Source organism: Bubalus kerabau, chromosome 11, assembly GCF_029407905.1.
Source record: "Bubalus kerabau isolate K-KA32 ecotype Philippines breed swamp buffalo chromosome 11, PCC_UOA_SB_1v2, whole genome shotgun sequence".
Classification (NCBI taxonomy): domain Eukaryota; kingdom Metazoa; phylum Chordata; class Mammalia; order Artiodactyla; family Bovidae; genus Bubalus; species Bubalus kerabau.
The window spans coordinates 69,985,267-70,008,159 of NC_073634.1; the positions used below are offsets into that span (position 1 = coordinate 69,985,267).

Genomic DNA, 22,893 nt, shown 5'->3' on the forward strand with positions numbered 1-22,893 from the left:
AGAGAGGACATGAACTAGGACTAGGGCCTTGCAGGTCAGTCAAGAGGTATGTAGGATATGGGGGGAGGGGAATGCGGACTCAGGGAGAAAGATGGGACCTAGCTCAAGGCGCACGATTTGAAGCAGATGAGGGATGGAGAATGGCGGAGCTGGCTGGGCAGACTTGGGGTGGTGGATTAGGTACCGTGTCAATATCCAAGGGTTCCGATGGTCTTTCTTGGCTTTCCAGAAATGTCCAGGGCCAGGACTTCTTGCTTATCTGCGGGAACACAGTCCTGTGCAACTCTGAACTTAATTCAGAACCCTTTGGGAGGGAGTACAGACTGACATCATGGCAGCCTGGTGTTTTCCCAATCTCGTCTGTGGAGGTTGCCCAGCCCTGTTTGGGGCATTTCAGGTGCAGTGATGTTTCTTCCACCCTCCCCCTTCCCCCACTGCAGCTACACAGCCCAGGTTCTTCTCTGCCCTGCTCAACTGGCACAACCGCCACGACATTGGATACTTTTGACCTGTTGTGCAATATTTGCTCAGTTGCCTGCACGCGCTTGTCCTGCTGGCAAGAAAGAGCCATTGTTCTTTCGAAATCAGCAGCCCATAAACCGAGGTTTAGTGAGCCGAGCCTGAACTCTCACCAGTCTCCAAAGATTGAAATCCCCCCAGGAGCTTGTTTATGATGGAGGACTAGGGCTGATCCTGGGGCAACCATGAAGAGCTAAGTGTGGTACTGTGTCGACTGTCTCGCCCTCCCTCTCCTTCACCTCCCACTCCAGTCACCAAAGATGCCCACTCTCCTTCAGAAGCATTGCTGAGACCCGTCTCTTGCTCTCCATTCTCAGCCACTGTCTTGGTTTGGAGCATCATATGTCTGTCTCTGCTGTCCTTGGCATCCAGCAGGTTAATTTATCAAGGTACTGTGTTTTAACAGGAAAGCAACAGGCGAAGATGTTACTGGAATGAGAGCAGGTTACAGGCATCAGATTTACAGAGCTTTCTGGGAGGACCATAAGTCACATTTCACCATCAGGCACCTGTTCAACCAAGTGCACTACCTTTACACTGACTTTTCTTGTTTTTAGCTAGCTTTGCATGGATCAAAAGATGCAGATGGGTTATTGCTAAAGCAGTGAGAGCAGTCAGCCAGGAGGACTAGAGGTGATTATGGGAGTTGCCAAACACCTGCCTGAGGCTTGAGCTCCTACATTTATAAAGTCAGCCTGGGTGGTTGGAGTTGAGTCTTTGATTCCTGTGAAGTATTTGGGGCTGGAGGAAGGAGAGTTTCACACACCTTGTCTGATTGCTCCACCCCCTAGGACTGAGGAGTAGAATTTACACATTCAAAGTAAGAAGGGTCACCTGAGGCTCTTCAGAGCCGACTCTTGGGGCCACGTGACCCCTAGGGTACTTGTCTAGATCTTCTACATTGGTCATGTGTGCAGTTCCACCATCAGATCCCCCAAATTACCTCTCTAGAAAGAAGAAAAACAAAGGTGCTCTTATTTGGTAGGTTCTACTGCAGATATATATGGTTCTCATTACATATAAGTAAGAATTTTAAAATGTCTTTGTCGAGTTACTTCTGGGCTGGATACTGCCCATATATGATTCACTTCCCATACCTATATTTCTGTGAGAAAAGGACAAGTGTGCCACATTATAAGGTTACAACGCAAGGGTTGGCAGACCATCTGAGAGGCCTTGGCTAATCTCTGATGGGTCAGTCATTGAACTCAGAAGTCACTTGGCTCCTGACTTGTTCTTAGTCTTTGATTAAAAAAAAATATATATATATATATATATATATATATTTATATATATGGACATTTCTTTAGGTTGGAGGAAAAGCAAACTCAGGAAAAATCATGCTGGAAATTTAGACTATAACCATAATATTTGAGCCAGTTCTGTAACCATGGGGGCACAGACATTAAACCAAAAATTTAGAGACAAAACTGTATAGTTCTATTGTGTTAAGTGCCAAGAAATGAAAAATAGATGGTATTTTTTTTCATCTATTTTTAGTTTCATTTTTTCAACATTTTTCATTTCAGCAGGGGGCTTTTGACATGATCTGCTGGATTTAGGGGGCTTCCCTGGTGGCTCAGACAGTAAAGAATCCGCCTGCAATGCAGGAGACCTGGGTTCCATCCCTGGGTTTGGAAGATCCCCTGGGAGGAGGGCATGGCAACCCAGTATTTTTGCTTTCACCCCGAAATGATACTTAATCTGAGATACAATAAACAAGCCTAAGGATTTAGCCAAGCCAAGCAGAATTATCTTCCCCTGACAAAATGTACTGGAAAGCTTTCAGTGGGTTGCAATAGTCTATGATGATTTAGATGGCTAATTGTGTTTTTTGATGATAACTTCAAAGTATGAATCCTGTATCTGTGGTTACAGTCCCTTTCTCAGTTCTAATGTTGGCTATTACCTTCTCCAGATTGAGCTATCTGTAGAGTTTGGCTTTTTTGTTGTTATGTTTATCTTCAAAATTTTCTGGTTCTTGATGTACCATCTATACTATTTTTCTCATTTCAAATTCTTTGTTTTCCATATTTGTTCTGTGGGTGTGTTCTGAGTTTTGGGGGCTGTGCCACATGATGGACGATGCATTGGAGAATGGAGTCATGGCAGTAGGAAGCCAAATAGGGGCTGGGGCAGAATCCTGGCAAAAGACGATGGCCTTCTGGAACAGGGCGGGGAAAGGAGGGGCAGGACTTAGAGGGATTCCAGGGGCACTTGCAGAGTGAGATTAGAGGATGTGCGGTATGGGAAGGGCTTCAATTAAACCAGAGATGCACGTTGGATGGACAGTGATTCAGGGGCACTGGGACAAAGGAGATTTCTGGACTTAGGAGAATGCTGCTCTGCAAAGTATCAGATGCTATTTTCTGGGGAACTTCTCCTGCATTTTGATGCGAGGGCTTTGCCAAGGTATTTTTAGGCAGTGACTCAGCAGGGAAGTCTTTTCCATAATCCCCACTTTAAAGTGAATAGTCCCCACCCCTGGTTTCCTGAGGGCAGCAGTGGAGCAGAGGCATGGCCCTGTGCTTGCTGGAGTTCTGCTTTGGAGTTCACGGGCCGCAAAGGCTGGAGCCTTTTCAGGAGGCAGCGCCAACCACCAGCCATCGAAACAAACCAAAGAGAAAACATTTACATGAAATGTCAAGACAGAGAGCTCCACAGTCAAGCTGTGATGTTCTGGTTTCTGAGGCTTCAAATGCCTGCCTTCTCCTCCTCATGCCCAAATCCACCCCTCCTGGCCCTCCTCCAAGAGTGGTTCCCACCTAGCCCATCCACTTCTGTATCCCCCATTGCTGATGTCCAGGAAGCACTCAGCTGAACCTTTTACCACATCACAGCTTTTTAAAATACTCCTGGGGCTGTCTCTTACAAACACGAGTTTTTCTTTTTCTTTCTTTTTTAATCGAAGCATAGTTGAATTACAGTGTTTCGAGTGTACAGCCAAGTGATTCAGTTACACACACATATATATCTATTCTTTTTCAGATTCTCTTCCATTATAGGTTATTACAAGATATGGACTATAGTTCCCTGTGCTATGCAGTAGTCCTTGTTTACTTATTTTATATGTAGTATTGTGTATATCGGAGAAGGCAATGGCACCCCACTCCAGTACTCCTGCCTGGAGAGTCCCATGGATGGAGGAGCCTGGTAGGCTGCAGTCCATGGGGTCGCGAAGAGTCTGACACGACTGCGCGACTTCACTTTCACTCTTTACTTTCATGCATTGGAGAAGGAAATGGCAACCCACTCCAGTGTTCTTGCCTGGAGAATCCCAGGGATGGGGGAGCCTGGTGGGCTGCCGTCTATAGCGTCGCGCAGAGTCAGACACGACTGAAGCGACTTAGCAGCAGCAGCAGTGTGTATATGTTAATACCAGACTCCCAATTTACCCCAACCCTCCTTCTTCCTTTGGTAACCATGAGTTTGTTTCCTATGTCTATAAGTCTATTTCTGTTTTGTAAGTAAGTCCATTTGTACCATTGTTTTAGATTCCACATATAAGCAATATCGTACATTTGTCTTTCTCTATCTGACTTACTTTACTTAGTATAATCTCTAGATCCATCCATGTTGCTGCAAATGGCATTATAATATTTTTTTTAAAGGCAGAGTAACATTCCATTGTGCAAATATGTAGCACATCTTCTTTATCCATTCATCTGTCAATGGACATTTAGGTTGCTTCCATGTCTTGGCTATTATAAATAGTGCTGCTTTGAACAGTGGAGTGCATGACCAGTTTTCCATGATATGAATGAAATAAGCATATGTTTTTTCACTATTGAACTTCAAGTTTATGGTATATTCAGACTCATTTTCTCTTATAGAGCTGTGGGATAAATGCAATAGCTCCATAAACCCCAGGGATCAGTAGACTTTTCTTAAAGGGCCACAAATAAAATATTTAGGCTTTGTGGGTCAGACAATATTTACTGCAGCTACTCAACTCTGTTCTTATAGCATGAAATCAGCTGAAGACAATACAAAAATGAATGAGCATGGCTATGTTCCTATAACACTTTATTTATGGATGCTGAACTTCAAATTTCATATGATTTTTCACTTGCCATGAAATATTCTTCTTTTGACCACCCCTCTCCCCCCCAACCTTTTAAAAACGTAAAGCCCATTCTTAGCTCACAGGATGTACACATAAAGGCGATGGGCCAGATTTGGCTTCTGGGCCATGGTTTACCCAGTCTTGCCCTCATTCTCCTTGTTGATAATGTGCTGCCTGGCCTATGCCTTAATTCCTCATCATCCTTCAAATCTTTTCTGAAGCGTCTCCTAGGACTCCCCAGTTCTATGTTGGATATCCCTTTTCTACATTTCGATGCAGTCCCAGGTCCTGAACGTCCCTTGTCTTTGCACTAACCACACAGTATTATAATGACTGGTAACATTTGAGTCTGTACAGCTTTGTTACTAGATGAAGACAGGGGTCTTGTGTGTCTCTCAGGTTCACTGCTGAAATCCCTATATCTGACATAGTATCTTGAACTTAGTAGGTTCTCTCAACACTTACTGTTGAGAGTAAGTGTTGAATAAATGATCGTGTAAATATATGAATGAAGCCCAGAACTATGTAAACTCTCTGAGGGATTAAAGAGAACAATGGGCCATAGCTATAAACGAGTTATCACATGAAAAACTATAGACTACATAGAAAATGCTAAGTTGTAATATACTAAGTAACTTAGAGAAAGAAGAAAGCAATGAAGGCTAGATAGTTTAACAGGTTTAATGGAAAAGTAGACCTTCAACTTATCTTTGAGGCTCTTAGATAGAAGAGATAAAGGAAATGGTGTCGGGGATTGTTATTCCAGAAGGGGGAGTAGCAAAAATATTGTAGTCAAATGCATCTTTATCAAACTCTGCTGCTGCTGCTGCTGAGTCTACTTTGCAAAATTTCCTTTTGGGGACCTGGTTTTATTCAGTGGATCGCCAGCAGGGAGGTGAGGAGAATTCTGGAACTTTACTTTCAAAAAGCATTGCTTATTTTCTTCCAGAGATACAGATGTCCACACGGTGGCCTCCCTGCTGAAGCTCTACCTCCGAGACCTCCCAGAGCCCGTCGTTCCCTGGAGCCAGTACGATGGGTTCCTGCTCTGTGGGCAGCTCATGAATTCAGATGAGGCAAAGGTTTGTATGTCATTAGAGTAAGTTGTCCTACTTTAGAAGAAGGTAATGGTTACTGAACACTAGTCTGGTAGGCAAGCAACAGTGGGTCAAGGGTGGACCTTTTGGTGAGATACTTTGTTAAACTAGAACTTTCTCAATAGCAAAAAGTTGAATGAAGCCAATCATGGTGACAGTCTTTATGGGATATCGCACGCCAACAAAGAACTAGACTATCATCAATACCCTCAAGTCACCTTAAAGCTAGTATGAAAAGGAGGATGCTTCTGAGAAGGTTTCAAGCAATATGGCCTTGCTGAAACCTGCTGGAACAGAAAGACAGACTGACCAACCTGGAGGGCAGATGCGAGGTCCCAGTGTTCTAGCTTTGTGATACCATGCATGGCAGGCGTGGGTATATGAGGAACATATGCTGGGGAGAGGAAGGACAGGAACTTTCCTTGGCTCATTTCAGCCACAGCTGCCTGCAGGGCCTACAGTTCCTGTCTGCAACATCACAAAGCTCTTCACCAGCAGGAGTTTTGATCCTCAGGTAAATTGTTTCCTTAAAGGCCTTAGAGTCAACAGTTAACCACATTAGAATCATGTTAAAGAAACTAACCAACCAGCAAAATAAACCAGTAAAACCCTACTGACAATGATAAAACCTTCATGGTTTTTAATCAAGATTTGCAAAACTAAATGGTCCATGAATGTGTTTGCATTACACAGCTATTAAAGGGGTCTAACTCCCCACGTTGGGGGCGGGGGGAGATTTGTGTTTAGCACTACTAAGCTAAAAGCTCTCTCTGGCAAAATGGTGCGCAGAAAAACTTGCAATAAATTTAACTTTGATTTTGCCATTTATTAATAGCAAATGATGTATCTTCTGTAAGACTCAGTTTATTTTCGTAGACCAAGAGAACTTTCTACAATGATTGAACTGTTACATAGCTGCACTGTCCAATGTAGTAACTGCTCGGTGTATGTGGCCACTAGGTACTTGAAATGTGGCTAGTACAACTAAGGAACGAAATTTCTAATTTTATTGTATTTTATAATAGTCACATGTGGCAAGTTGCTGTTATAGTAGACAGTACAAACTTAGATTTCATAACAGGATCGTTTGGAGAACCAAAGGATATGTGTCACAAGTGAGTCACATTTTAAAATTATTGATTTGGGACTTCCCTGGTGGTCCAGGGGTAAAGACTTCACTTTCCAATGCAGGGGATGTGGGGTCCATCCCTGGTTAGGGAGCTAAGATTCCACATGCCTTGAAGCCAGAAACAACCAAAACATAAAACAGAAGCAACAATGTAACAAATTCAATAAATACTTTAATAATGATCCACATTAAAAAAAAAAATCTTTAAAAAATAGTGATGGCAGCCCCTGCAGGTACTAGGAGTGAAAACAGGAAAGAAAGTTTATAGTCCTTCTTCTTCCTGGCACATGCACTCCCTTGTGTGACTCTCTATGACATTCAGTGTCATCATGGAGCTCTAACCTTCAGACCTCTCACCTGCCCTCCAGGTTGGTCATCCTGGCCTTGTGTCCCAGTATGTTCCAGGAAAACCATATTGCTTGAAATCCTAGTTCTTAGAAGCATCCTCCTTCTCAATACATTTGAAGTTACTTGGGGGCATTTGGTTCTGGTCCAGTTCTTTATTGGAGTGTTACATCTCTAGCATTTATGAAACAAACAATTATTGTGAGTATGGTTATCACTTAGTTCTTGCTTTAGAGTAGCTCTGAGTTGGGGAGGAGAGCATAATTGCAGATGAATAAAGAAATACACTGTACAAAAAGCAATAAGCATCTCCATGCTGTTTTTGCAGCTTCCTGTGGATTTATAGTTATTTCAAAATGAAACATTTTTTTAAAAACATAGAAAACTATGGCGACAGACAGGATTAACTGCCAAAGTGTTGCTCCTGCAGAGATAAACCCCAGTTATGTTCCAGGGTCCCATTGCTGGCAAGTGAGCAGCCTCATTCACTGGTGTTGAAATCTCTTCCCAGGCCCAGCAGGAGTTGATAAAACAGCTCTCTATTCTTCCCCGAGACAACTATAGCCTCCTGAGCTACATCTGCAGGTAAGAGGCCCCTGGAATCAGCTCCATAATTTTCAGCCACACCAAGAAAGAGGCCCCCAGTTAGAGGAGGAAAGAGGATCTCTGTGAACTCAAGAGATTCTGGTCCAGACCTTTGGAAGATCAACTCTATTCACAGACCACTGAGGTAGTTTTCCTGTGACCCCAAGATAATTTAAAGGATCCCCTGAAAATCTGATCAACACAAAAAGGAAACATACATCTTCCTTCAAACCTACTCCAGGGCTGCCCAGAATCCTGGAACAGACATTAGAACCCAGAATCCTTAAAATTTTCTAGAATTATCTCCCATTTTCCTGACTCTGGATCATAACTTAGCACCCAGAGGCATTCATTCCAGGCCATCTTTCTTAGTTCCCTTTCTGAGGACCTGCTGTGTGCTGACTTTGTGGTAACGCACGGTATGTTGATTGACCCAGATCAGGCTGAGTTGGGAACCTGGATCTCCATCCCAGACATAGCTGAATTTCTCTTTATTATTTTTTTTATATTTTCTATAGTTTCCAAATTATAAAAGAGATAGATGCTTGGTTTGGAAACCAGCAAAATACAAAATACTGTATACAAACAAAAATTACCCCAAGTCCACTCACCCAGCAAAAATCACTATTAACCTTTGAATGTGTTTCCTTCTGAATGTTGTTGCCTCTGTGCTAGATCTTCACATCTATCAATATAAATAATAGGGAAACAATTTTTATACCAAATTAGAAATATGTATATATGTTAATAATATATATATATTTGTAACCTGCTTCTTTTGGCTAAACATTATAGTTTGAGAATTTTCCTATGTCGCAAAATAGGGTTATATATGACTCTGTAATATTCCATAAAGTTTTCTCATTTGGACACCACACCCTTCTCTGAGAATTTCTCCATATTGGGAATTTTATATTCTTTCAGCCTATTCCTTTAAAAGTGTTTTTTAGAGATAGTATTTAGAAATCCCTTTGCTGATCTTTTCAGAGTTTTTTTTTTTTTTTAATAATGAGTCTGAGAGCTTCATGCCTCAACTGGGTAGAATTATAGTGAAAATTCATTGTTAGTTTTTGAGCACCTGCTGAAAATTTGAGATGCTCGGTGGTGTAGTCTGAGGATGAGAGCAAGGAGGGATCATGAATTCCCATTTATGAAATCTCACTATAACATTTTCTTCTCTGGAGACTCAGCTGGGATGTACAGAAAGCCTGGGAGATAAGCCTGTAAAGTGAAGACTAGGCATGGTCCACACCCATTTTAGTCTTTCTCATCTCCTCTTAGCTCCTTGCACTGGACCCTGCTTTGTGCCAATGTAACTTCCTACCCACCCTTGGCCCCTACACCACCCTCAGCAGCTGGGCTGCTTGTTTCTTGTCTGCCTTGATCTTGAATCTTTCGAGACAAAACCAAATTCCTGTAGTCAAAGCAGACTGGTCCCATTCCTGAGACCAGGAGGAAAGAGTTGAGACATACCTCTGTGATCTTGTTGGTACCTGGAAGTACTTCCTTTTGGCAACTTCTTGTCTCCCACTCTGGGATATCCTGGCTGCCCGCAGGTTCCTCCATGAAATCCAGCTGAACTGTGGAGTTAACAAAATGAGTGTGGACAATCTGGCTACTGTGATTGGTGTGAATCTCATCAGGTCGAAGGTCGAGGACCCTGCTGTGATCATGAGAGGTACCGCTGGTCCCATGGTGATGGCAGGGGCAGAGGAAGTAATAACAGTGACATCACTACCAAATTGCTCTGCAATTTGCTGAGAATTTTCTGTAGATTATCTTATCTGAGTTGTAAAATAACCCTGTGAAATCAGCAGGCAGTTTATTTTCTGGGTCACAGCAGAGCAGAGAGGTTAGAGATTTACCAGTCATCACACAGTATGGTAGGCTAGCACAAAAACATTTAGCTGGTATTTCTTAGTCTTTTAGTATTTTTAAACACCCTTAACCAGAGAGTGCGAACAAATGTAATTTTATAAGACATCTCAGCAAGAGGCTACTTGTAAAGCTGTGCTGAAAAGACTTCTGAGGCTGTGTCTTAGTTCAGTGAACAAGAGTCCTGACACAGAGTATTGATGTCTGCCATGATTTCGGGGGGACAGTACGCTTGGCATATATTAGGTATACGCGCAGTAAGAAATCAGATGTCATATTGAGGACCACATCAGGAGAGAAAGATGTCTTCATTTTTTTTCTTGTTGTATTCCCTATTTCCTAATCAAAGACGATGCAGAGGACTATAGGCTGAAAACAACCCTTTTTCACCCCAGTCCCATATCCTTCTGTCTCATCCTTTTCAGGATCCCCTATCTCAAGCAATTAAGAAGGGTCCTGTGAGGAATAACTGAAGTCCTTGGGGGCCATGTGGTTTTAGAGTCAAGTTTAGTGACATCTCATGGGTGGAGACCCTTGAGGACTGCCTGCCCCCTGCCCATGGTCTTGCACTACAAATCTCTTTCTTCTTTCTTTCAGGGACTCCTCAAATCCAAAGAGTGATGACCATGATGATCAGAGACCATGAAGTCCTTTTCCCCAAGTCCAAGGATGCACCTTTGTCACCCCCTGCCCCCCAAAATGACCCCAAGAAACCTCCAGTTGCACGAAGCTCTGTGGGCTGGGATGCCACTGAGGACCCTCCAATTTCTAGGACTGACAGTGTAGGTAACGTGGTAAGGTGTAAAAAGCCTTCCTCTTTCCATCCAACTCTTCCTTCAGTCCAGGTCATTCCATGTAGGAGCTGCTCTGGGCTGGCAATCTGGGGAGTCCTGGGAGATGCTATGGCAGTGGATGCAGCTGGTATAGACTCATTTGAATGCATCTTGAAAGCCTGGCATCTTTCAAAAGCTAGTTTCTGTTGGTATCCTGGAGATGAGATTAGTGACATGTGTGCCCACCCCCCCAGTGACTGAGCAATGGGAGTCCTCACTGAAGCCCACATTAAAAAGGAAACCCTTTCAAATGCAGTCCAGGGAAGTTTGATAGGGAAATTAATGTATACCACAGTGTAAATGTTTCAGTGAGAGTTGTTGAAAATTCCGGGTGAAAGTCCAGAGAGAACTGGTTTCCTGCTGAGCCATGAAACGTGATTTCTTTCTCAGAGTATGTGATGTGTTTGTGTATTATTTCCCTTTCCCTGATAAGCTGTCTCAGCAATGTCAACCCCTCATTTGTACTGAAGGATTGCGGCTCACGTTCACAATGTCAAAAAACTCTGCAGACTCTGAAATTTAGACGAAGGCCAACAATTTACAAAGCTCAGCTATTTTTACATCTTTAGAGAAACAAATATTTTTTAAAAGAATATGTGAACTTTACGTAGCAGCTTGATTCTTGATGTGTGACCAAGTAATGAATCTAAAATTCCTGGTCGACCAGGTGCTGTCAGCTGCCTTCAGTACTGTTAATCCTGTGGATGGTGAAGAAAGTATTGGAAAAAAGGTGGTAGTGGTTGTGATTTTTTTCTTGGGTGATGCCTGTCTGGATACAGTGCATCTTACTAATACTCTAAAATCAAATTAATATTTAGAAATGTTCCTACTTCATATAGTGAAATCATCCTGGACATCCTTGAGAGTGGCCATTTTGCTCATTTGACAGGTTTCTGTATTTAGTGTAACACTAAAGAGAGGCACTGTGCTGGAGACCTTAAATAGATCACGTCTGGAGTCGTCACCCTTCCTCTGTAGGGCAGAATTTATCTTACACATCTGATAGCTGAGGTGCTGAGTCTCAGGGAGGTGGACCAGCTAGCCCAAGGTGATGGTACTAGAATGGCAGGAGAGTGGGGCTTAGACCTAGTTTGCATCTCAGGGCCCAGGCCCTTCTGATTCCAGGTGGGGTTGCTGATGCAGGTGATAAGCTAGAAGCCTTGAATGACAGCTTGAGCCCTGATTTTCTGATTTTACATTTAGGGCTCAGTCTTTTTCTCTTTCTTCTTAATTTAATCTAAACATATATATCCATGATTCAAAAACGCCAAAACAAAAGAAAAAGAGATATGTTTAGAGCTTCAGCTCCCTCTGCTCTCTCCACCCACCTCATTCTTCCCTGCCTTTATCAGTTCCTTTTTTGTCCTCCGAATGTTCCTTTATGAAAACATAAGTAAATATGAATGTAAACTGTTATTTACCTCCCTTTTTATACAAGGTATAACATACTCATTCTCTCCCTTTACACACACACACACAGGCACACACACATGCTACTCTGTATCTTGAATTTTTCTGTTTAATGGAATATTCTGGAGACATTTTCAGGTCAATACATAGACAGCAACTTCATAAACTGTGTTTTTGGCAGATGTATGATGGTAAAGAATCTGCCTGCAATGCAGAAGACCCAGGTTTGATTCCTGGGTCAAGAAGATCCCCTAGAGAAGGGCATGGCAACCCGCTCCAATATTCTTGCCTGGAGAATTCCATGGGCAGAGGAGCCTGGCAGACCACAGTCCATGTGGTCACAGAGTCGGACATGACTGAGCGACTCACGCACATGGTATTCCATTCTGTGCATGGATCATGATCTCCTCAGCCAGCCCCTAGAGATGAGCAGGTTACTTTTATTCCTTCATACTACAAACAAGGATGCCATAAATAATCTTGACCATGCTTTATTTCATGCTCAGACAGATATATTTCTGGCATAAATTCCTCGAAGTGGGATTGATGAGTCAGAGGGTAAATAGATTTGTAATATGTAATTTTGATTAAAATTGTTAAGTAGTGGTTGTCCTCTTTTGTGCTTCCACCAGTGATGCATGAAATAATCTATTTCCCTACACTTTTCCCAGCAGAGTATGTTAGTTTTCAGGGGGTGGGGGTTCCCATCTGATAGGAAAGAACTGATATTTCATTAATTTTAATTTTGAAGTTTTCCTGTTGTAAGAGAATCCAAACATTGTTGTCTTATGTGTAAGGGCCAGTTGCATTTTCCTACATAAACCGTCTGACCTTGTTCTTTGCCTATGTCTCTATTGATTATTGATCTTCTCAAATTTTATGAACTTTATGTATTAGGGAAAATAGCCTATTGTCCGTGATATGCATTGCAAATATTTTTGTTAGTTTGTTAATTCTTTTTTGATTTAGCATGTAGTGATTTCTGTGGCTTACTTTTAATTTGGGAAATCATGGAAACCCATGTAGATTGAATTTATCAAACTTTTCTTTTATGGCTTCTGGATTTTGGTCATGGAAAAGCCTCCCCATTCTAAGGTTATTTTAAAAGATCCTATTTTAAGACTCCTTCCCACAAGCAATTGATTTTAGTCAGCATTTCACTTCTAGAGCACGAGTTCCTTCAAGTATTAATGTAATATTCTTCTGAAAAAAATGCCTGGCAGAAAATCAACTAATGTGACAAATTAAGAGATGGTCTTCTTACCTAAACAGACATTTCTCCAAAGAAGACATATAGATAGCTAAGAAACACGTGAAAAGATGCTCAACATTGCTCATTATAAGAGAAATGCCAATCAAAACTACAATGAGGTATCATCTTACACCAGTCAGAATGGTCATCATCAAAAAGTCTACAAACGATAAATGCTAGAGATTGGGGAGAAAAGGGAACCCTCCTACACTGTTTGTGGGAATGCAAATTGATACAGCCACTATGAAGAACAATCTGGAGATTCCTTAATAAACTAGGAATAAAACTACCATACAACCCAGCAATCCCACTACTGGCCATATATCCTGAGGAAACCATAACTGAAAAATACACATGTACTCCAATGTTCATTGCAGTACTATTTACAATAGCTAGGACATAGAAGCAACCTGGGTGTCCATCGACAGATAAATGGGTAAAGAAGTTGTGGTACATATACACAATAGAATATTACTCAGCTATAAAAAAGAATGCATTTGAGTCAGTTCTAATGAGGTGGATGAACCTAGAGCTTATTATGCAGAGTGAAGTAAGTCAAAAAGGTCATATATTAATACATATATATGGAATCTAGAAAGATAGTATTGACAACCCTATATGCAGGACAGCTAAAGAGACACAGTCATAAAGAACAGACTTTTGGACACAGTGGGGGAAGGAGAGGGGGGATGGTTTGAGAGAATAGCATTGAAACATATACATTGCCATATGTAAAATACATAGCCACTGGGAGTCTAATGTAAGATGCAGGGAACTCAAAGTGCTCTCTGACAATTTAGAGGGGTGGGATGGGGTGGACGATGGAAGGGGGGTTCAAGAAGGAAAGGACATAGATATACCTGTGGCCAATTCATGTTTATGTGTGGCAAAGACCATCACAATATTGTTAAGTATTTATCCTCTAATCTAAAATACAATAATAAAGAAAATACCAAGGAAATAAAAGAGATGGTCTTCTGGAGTTTCATAGATGCGCACCCAGGAGATACCTTCTTTCAAGTTTCTCATCCTTATCCTGAGAACATGATGCATGTGACAAAAACCCATGTAACATCCATGGCCTTTTTTTTTTTTCAGGCCAGTGACTCAGATGCAACCAGCCCCACTGGACCACAGCCAAACGATGGGTGTCTAGAAGACAAAGCATCCAGGGACAAGCCAGGGGATTGGAAGCCGCAATCACGAAAAAGGACTCAGACACTCCCAAACCGGAAATGCTTCTTGACCTCTGCTTTGCAAGGTGCCAACAGCTGCAAAACAGAGATCTTTAAAAGTGAATTCTGGTCATCCTCTTCAGAGGCGAAGGCTGGGGATGGCCACAGGAGAACCATGTCTCAAGGTGTGCCGCAGCTTTTCGACTCCCAGCGGACTTCCACCTATGATAATGTCCCCACCCAGCCCGGGTCCCCTGGGGATGAAGCCAGTACACTCTCACCCCAGGCCTGTGACTCCAAGAGAGATGCTCTTGCCAGCCTAAATTCTGAAACTGGGCCTGGGAAAAAAATCTCTGGTGAAGACGAACTTGAATCTTTGCAGAGGATGGTCCAGGAGCTGCGAAAGGAAATAGAAACACAGAAGCAAATGTATGAGGAACAGATTGAAAAGTAAGTCAATCCCAGAGGGGCTTGGGCAGCCACTTGGTTTCCATATTAAAAGCAAATAGGGATTTTTCTCTGCCAAAGGAGTGACATCATGAAACTTCAATTATAGACGACAGATTCTATAGTAAGTAGTCTGGCTTAATGAAGAACAAGGGCAAAAAGATTGAGGAGATGACCAAATTAGTGAAAACACTAAACTTTAGATTAAATTCATGGAAAAGTAAGTATGTAGCTTAAGTAGCTTAACCAGCTATTTCCAAAAAGTGATTGTTTAAGCATCAACGTGCCTTAATACGAGCTTCCCAGGTAGAGTAGTGGTAAAGAATGTGCCTGCCAATGCAGGAGACACATGGGAGGCAGATTCAATCCCTGGGTTGGAAAGATTCCCTGGAGGAGGAAATGGCAACCCACTCCGGTATTCTTGCCTGGAAAATTCCATGGACACGGGAGCCTAGAGGACTGCAGTCCATGGGATCACAAAGAGTCTCACGCATTTGCCTTAAAACATTAAGAGAAATTTAAAAACTTTTTTGTATTAATGTCATTCACCAACTCTGCAAATATTTATTAAGGTGGCCACTCCTCCTGAAGGGGACAAAGTCTTCTGAATCCAAAATTGGGTGGGGGGTGGGGACACCCAACTCCTCCATGGGAGAGGAAAGAGGACTCAGTCCATAATACTTTCTCTAATCTTCATGCTTCAGACATCCCTTCTCATATAATCCCTTCAGTAATGAGGTGAAATAGGTAATACCCTTATTTTACAGAAGAAATAAGAGTTTGGGAAGTATAAAAAGGTTCCTAAAGGTTGCACAGCTAATCATTGATGGGGCTGGGATTTGAACCCGGGTCAGCCACCCTCCCGAGCCCACTCAGATTCTACCTCTCCACCACTGGAATCAGTGGTCAAGATCTAGCAGTGTCTCGTGAGGTTGCCCTCTAAACAAGAGGGATGTGGAGAACTCTGAGAAGAAAACTAGATTTGTGATGAGTAGGATTACAGAAAGTAAAAGTGTTAGTCCGTCAGTGGTGTCTGACTCTTTGCAACCCCATGGACTGTAACCCACCAGACTCCTTTGTCCATGGGATTTCCTAGACAAGAATACTGGAGTGGGTTGCCATTTCCTCCTGCCAAGTATCTTCCCAAGTCAGGGATCAAACCTGGGTTTCCCACGTTGCAGGTAGATTGTTTACTGTCTGAGTCACTAGGGAAGATGGGAAAGAATCTTCCTGCAATGTGGATTCCAGAGGAATGTCTAATTTGGCTTTAAGAAGAAATGGGCAGCGGTAGGCAATACTCTGATGAGAGGCCATTACGTGCAGCATCGACCAGGCCCATGAAGTTAGAAGCCAGTGAAAGTGTTAGTTGCTCAGTTGTGTTCAACTCTTTGCGACCCCGTGGACAGTAGCCCGCCAAGCTCCTTTGTCCATGGAATTCACCAGGCAAGAATACTGGAGTAGGTTGCCATTCCCTTCTTCAGGGGATCTTCCTGACCCAGGGATTGAACTGGGATCTCCTGCACATGCTGGAGATGGGTCTCCTGCATTGCAGGCAGATTCCTTACCATCTGAGCTACCATGGGAGCCCAGGGATGGGCTCAAACAGGAGATCAAGTCTCCATTTAAGAATGTCTCTGCCATTGGGTAGCATGGAGGCAGTATCTCACAGAATGAAACTCTGAAGTGACTTTTCTAACACATTCTCCTCACAGGCCTGAAATTCCCTACTGTGGTTTAAAAATGTCATATATATGCTCATTTTTCAAGGGTTAATTCAGCATAGCCTGAAGGGGGACAGACAGGCACCTGGGATGAGACTAAGATTTGGGGCAATAACAGTGAAAATCCTGGGAATTCAGGAATCCAGTAGATCTTGCACTTTGAATGGGATTCAGAAGTGTGGGTGGGGCTGGCAAGACCATTGCTCTCAAAGGGCAGCTCCCTGGATTCTCCAAATCTTGGTCTCCAGGAGCCTTCATGAGAGAAGGCTCTGATCCATGGTCTGCATGGAGCAGGATGAGAAGGCACATGTGTGTACACAGGGGCTGGGGATCCCTACACAGGGGCTGGGGATCCGTACACACGGAATCTGGGTGAGATTCAGCTGTCAATCAACACTTCCACAGAGCAGGACAGATGTAAGATGCTAGTGGGCTGTAAGTATTAGAGGTGGTATCTTCATTCAAAGACTTTATAGAGTGGTGGAAGATACAAAACACAAAACTATATGAAAAACAACACGAGATGTCACAGGATGGATGATAAATGACGAAAGAGGAGCGGGAACACGCTCTGGGAGTTCAGCTTTCCTGGGAAGTCCTCCTGTCTGGGGTGGGACACAGTAGGAGGCACAGGCTGGAGATGGGTCTTGTGATGTGGAAGGTGAAATGGACAGGGTGGCGGTGGGCAAGGCCGGAGGGAGAGTCTAGAGGTCATGCCTTGTCATCCCATTCTTTTCTTCCCTTCTTCGTAGCCTCGAGAAGGAAAATTATGACGTGTGGGCTAAGGTGGTGAGGCTCAGTGAAGAACTGGAGAATGAGAAGAAGAAGTCAGCAGCCTTGGAAATCAGCCTCCGCAACGTGGAACGCTCCCGGGAGGATGTGGAGAAGAGGAACAAGGCCTTGGAAGAGGAGGTCAAGGAGTTTGTCAGATCGATAAAGGAACCCAAGACCGACGCTTGAGGATCCCAGGAACCACAGAGACCGCCTGCAGAGACCCAGCACCGCTGCCTTTCTTGCTGCTAACCAATAGCCAGGAAGCAACATCACTCCCTAAGAGGGAGACGACATTTGGAGGGAAAAACATCACATTTCCCAATAAATAGATCGGTGGAGTTTGCAAGAGGATAAGAGTGAGCGGGGACTTGTGTGGACACCTCTGAGCCCATGGGGCTGTATTTGAAAGGATTGCATTATTCCACAGTGGTTTCAGCTGAGTGAAACAGCACCTTCCACAACTGGATGGCTGTGTCCAGTGGAGACTGACGCAGGCCACAGGCAACAGGCTGCCCCCGACAGAGGCTGGACTGAAGTGTTAGCTGTGTTTCCGTTGTGGAACAACTTGCTTGGTCAGATGTCTGACTGGGATGTCTCTGAGACACAGGGGCCAAAAATAATATTCAGCTTTTGAGTTCTCTGCCTTGGGGGAGGGGAACTGTGTTTTGAAGGGCTGTACCTGCTGAAGCCGGGACCCCATTCTGCCACCCCCACCATGAGGCACACTCTCCAGGGCTGGAAACTCAAAATTAGTGTTAGGCAAAGACAAACCAAGCAATAAACTGTATTTATGAAAGCAAAACCCGTTAGAAAATTATATTCAAATAAAGAAAAAAAAAAGCAGCAGCAGGGCTGTTGGTAATCCATGCAACACCTTTATGAGAGTAAATGACTCCCTTTCCTGGGGGCAGAGACATCCCTCTCGAGGCACGCGGTGAGCAGGACATGGGCTGTGTTCCAATTCCACTTGCATTTCAGGGGCCACGATTGACAACTTTTTTTAGAAGCTGTTTGTGAGTTTAGAGTCATGTCCATCGAGTGAACTCCGGGAGTTGGTGATGGACAGGGAGGCCTGGCGTGCTGTGATTTATGGGGTCACAAAGAGTTGGACACGACTGAGCGACTGAACTGAACTGAACTGTGAGTTTAGATAGTAACAGTCATATAATAATATTTTTCCTGTTTCACCAAAATACATATGATTTTATTCTTTAAATGATCCCAAGGCACTAGAGAAAAGCTAGGGCTTTCCCAGCTGAGAGTTGACTTTTCCTTCTATATTAAGCCAACCTGGCAGAGGCCCCTAGTGAGGCCCCAGGCCTTTCTAGGAAGCATGGTGGAGTCTCTAATGGTTTTTGTCATCGTTCTAGTTGAGTAGTCTCTAAGCTCTTTTGATCATGTACCCCATCAATAGAAAATATTTGAGCATACCTTCCTCAACATGAAAAAAAGTGAGAGAGTTAGTCGCTCAGTCGTATCCTATTTTTGCAATCCCATGGACTGTAGCCTGCCAAGCTCCTCTGGCCATGGGATTCTCCAGGCAAGAATGCTGGGGTGGATTGCCATTCCCTTCTCCAGGGGATCTTCCCAACCCAGGGGTCAAACCCGGGTCTCCTGCATTGCAGACTAATTCTTTACCATCTGAGCAGCCAGGGAAGTCCATCCTTCTCAACATGTTTATTTATTTATAAATGATATACACATACTACTATATTAATCTATCATGTATATCACAAAACATACACAGGAAGAAGCTGAATAACGATGAGATAAAAACAGACCTAAGTAAATATTCTCAAATGTGCTTTCAGCTCTGGAAGCCCCTAGCCCAGTTTCCCAGTGGGTGTTACCTGTACTCATATTACATATTTCGTCCATTACTCCCATAAATATGCTTGAACTCGGGAAGACACATGGCTGAGTTAGTGGTTTGGAATCTCCGGTTACCACAGTGAGAGTTTAGCCTTCCCCAGCATCTGTGTCTCCTCGTTACTTCTTTTTCTCCCCTTTCTTCCTCTTTTCTGTATTTTCCTCACTCTGGTCATCATATCCCTCACAGAGTGAAAGGCCTGGACAGGAGCTGTTTCCCAGTCTTACTACCCAGGCCCTGCTCCTCCCACCTCCAGCACCCTGAGGACCAGACGGATGGAGGACAAGGATGACACGTAGAGCTCCTAGTAGAGGCCTGCTTACAGCCCATTGAGGGCAGGGAGACTGATTTGGGACATTATTAAGTAAAGCAGTTGAATATTTGATTTCCTGGGATTTGTTTTTCAATGACAGAGTAGCAAACGTAGAAACACTTGCTGAATACTTGATGTCCACTGATGAGTGGCTGTAGTTCTGCCAGGCATGTGTGCCACGTGTTCCCATGGGCTCCTGACATGGACCCTTTGGATGCTAATACAGACTTGAGTGTGGAAGTAGCCGGCTTCATAGTTCCAAAGGGAACATTTGTCTGCAGGTACAGCGAGGAAGCCCTGAAGCCTGTTTGTTTGGGGGTCCACATTATAGGAACTTGCTGGCCCACATTTGAGTCCCAAGCGCCTCCTGGTCAGATCATGCCTCTCATTCCACGCCTTTTGCCAGAACCACAAGATCACAGAGCGACCGGTCCAGCTTCTGAAGCCAGTGTCTCAATACCTCTTCACAATCGAGGGCATCTGGCTTGCCGAAGCTGCCCCTACCTCCTCTGGTGCCACCCTCCACATAAGGAGAACACAAAGAAGAATTTCTCCAGGACCTCAGGCCCTCAAATACAAGGAAGGGCCAGGGAAGCAGATCTGGGGTCTGAGGCCAGTGTCATCAAAGCCCCAAAAGACCACCTACAAGATGCATAGCAGTATAGCTCCAGCTCACCTGGATCTGGGAGCCAGTTTCTGGAAGCCAAACCCAGACTGACCTTTGTCACCTCTGTTGGACCCTGGAGCTCCCAGTGTTACTTTCAAAGCCCTGCAATGGGCAGGATCTAAGGAATCTGGATTTTCCCTGCCACTACCCCTTTACCGTCCCTTTTCTTCTACCTGCACAGATGCTTAGAACTTCAAAAAGTCTGCAATATGCACTTTCAAACCCCTTGCCCTCTTCCCACCAACATTCTTCACTTCCTCACTGCCTCAAGCATGGCACGTTTTCTCCTATGTGTGAAGCAGACCTGATGGTCTTCCATCTGTTTGTGCATAGGGCAAGAGACTTTGTATTAGGGAATTGCCTGGGGTAAGTCCTAACTTCATCTAACAAAATTCCACAGATGGGGTGGCATTTATTTGTCACAATTCTGGAGGCTGGAGGCTGAGATCAAGGTCAGGTGAGGTCATTTTCTGGGCTGAAGGCTTCCAGTTGTATGCATACATGGAAGAAGCTCTGTGGGGAGCTCCATGGGGGCTCTTTTGTAAGACATTAATCCCATTCTCAAGGGCTCCAGCCTTATGACTTACCTCCCATAGGCCACATCTCCTATTACCAGCATCTTTAGGGCTGAGGATTTCTACATATGAATTTTGGGTGGAAGGGAAGCAAACATTCAGACCAGAGCCATTCTTTCCCAGTGAATTTTGGTCAGTCTGAGCCTCGAGAGATGGAATGTGACATCACAATACCGAACCTACTGCAGAAGATGCAAGCAATAATCGTTTTTGTTGTTGTTTTGACCAATTCTTTCAGTCCTGCTCAGATGCCCATCCTCTCAGGAAACATGGAGCAGAGGGCTCCCAAGCAGCCTGAGGCTCTCGAGAAGGGGAGGGCCAGGAGCTGCATGGCACAGGAGTGGATGGCTGGGCTCTGGGTTCAGGACAGGAGGATGCATATGCGCTGACATCATGTAAACTTCCACATTCCACTACTTCCTCTGCAGATAGCATCAGGTCACGTGCTGCTAGATAGCATCAGATGTATGCTGCAGGGGAGCAGAGAGATCACTCAGAGGCTACTCCTGCAATTCACGTGGGCTGCCCTCATAAGAATTGCAGGAAAGCTTTCATCCTGCCGGGAAGGCTGGGTAAAAGGAGGCCCCGGGGATGGAGATTCAGCTGTTGCTCAAGGCTGGCCTTTGGTCAGCCACAGAGAGAGCTGCTGAGTGACTTCAGACAAGAAGGGAGTGCAGAATACCAACAGGGAGGCCAACCTCTCTTTCCTCTGCTGCCTGGAAACTGTTTTACGATCCTAGAATAACAGACTGGAAGATACCCTTGAACTTGTCTAATCTAACCTATTCACTTAATGGATAGTGAAACTGAAGCCCAGAGACAAGTAAATTGTCAGAGTTCACAGAGCAATGAGGAAGAGGTTTAAAGGGCTCCTCTGTTCCACCGTTCAGTGATGTTTGTGATTCTTAGCTTCTGTCCAAGGGTTCTGCCCCCAGACCAGGACAATGCTGTGAAACCCACTGAACGTCTGTCACTTCACTGCTTCCAAAATATGGAGCTGGGCTTAGCTCTTGGTCACAACCAAGACCCACCTAATATAGCATTTTCCACCTTCTCTGCATTACCAAAGCTGTCTTAAGACAGTGGTTCTCAGACTTATCCTCACAATAGAATCTCCTTAATCAGCATCAGATCCTTCTCCATATCAACTGAATCAGAATATTAGGAGTGGAGCCTAAGAATTAAAAAAAAATACAAAAAACTTTCAGTTACTTCTAATACAGACAGGATTGTTAAACATGAGTCTAAAACTGTTAAGTATGGCTCAAATCATGACTAATAATAATATTAAATCTACCTGCTCCCTCTCCCATTTTCAATCAACACAACTATACACTCTGTCCTCCCTACATGTTGGTTTATCATGGGTTCATTCATATAAGGTAAGAGATGCCTACAAGATAGAAAATGGATTTATGATATGAATCCATTTTTCAGATGGGAAAAACTGAGCCTGAAGATGTTACCAAGCAACTTTAATATAACAGTAGCTTAGTCATGAATAAATCCAAAGAGTCTGAGACTTCCTTAATATATGTGGATACACTCAACTTACTTTAAATGCTCACATAAGCAAAGAAGGTAAGCCCTTGAGAGCCTGATTTAAAGAGTCTTGAGAATGTGTGTTAGTAGCTCAGTCATGTCTGACTCTTTGCGACCCCAGAGACTGTAACCTCCTAGGCTTCTCTGTCCATGGGATTCTCCAGGAAAGAATACTGGAGTGGATTGCCATTCCCTTCTCCAGAGGATCTTTCCAACCCAGGGATTGAACCCAGGTTCCCTTCATTGCAGGCAGATTCTTTACCATTTGAGCTACAGGGAAGTCCCAGTCTTGAGAATGACTCTGATTCAAACCATCTCTCTTTCAGACTCAAGGCAGATAGCAACATCTCTACCAGGAGCCTTTGGGATATTAACCATGAGTGTGACAGTCCTAGGAGACACCCATGAAATTTCCATTAATTATTAATACTATCTTTATACCATGTAGTTATCTGATTCCTAGCGGAGAGCTGTGTGATTAAGATGGGAACCTGGCTGGCTAAATTGTGCTATGGGTGGAGGCGTGGATGGAGTGTGGGATGTACCACAGAATAGAGCAGGTGAGGGCCCTGGTCACCTGAGAGCACAGGTTATACAATCTGAGATGGGTGAAGAGCTGTTTCATGGTTCAGTTGCTCAGTCATGTCTGACTCTTTGCCACCCCATGGATTGCAGCATGCCAGGCTTCCCGGTCCTTC

At 43.8% G+C, this 22,893-nt stretch overlaps 1 protein-coding gene across 2 annotated transcripts in view; it reads left to right on the top strand.

The window, feature by feature from the left end:
- Positions 1-18,074, top strand: part of ARHGAP25 (Rho GTPase activating protein 25) — a 90,909-nt gene extending 72,835 nt beyond the window's left edge. For both annotated transcript variants that reach the window (XM_055540528.1, XM_055540530.1), the window contains 6 exons: positions 5,535-5,667; positions 7,668-7,741; positions 9,298-9,419; positions 10,214-10,398; positions 14,210-14,736; positions 17,207-18,074. In XM_055540528.1, coding sequence (XP_055396503.1) covers positions 5,535-5,667; positions 7,668-7,741; positions 9,298-9,419; positions 10,214-10,398; positions 14,210-14,736; positions 17,207-17,414 — 1,249 coding nt within the window. In that variant the 3' untranslated portion in view covers positions 17,415-18,074. The remainder of the gene's footprint in view (positions 1-5,534; positions 5,668-7,667; positions 7,742-9,297; positions 9,420-10,213; positions 10,399-14,209; positions 14,737-17,206) is intronic.
- Positions 18,075-22,893: the final 4,819 nt, after the last annotated feature.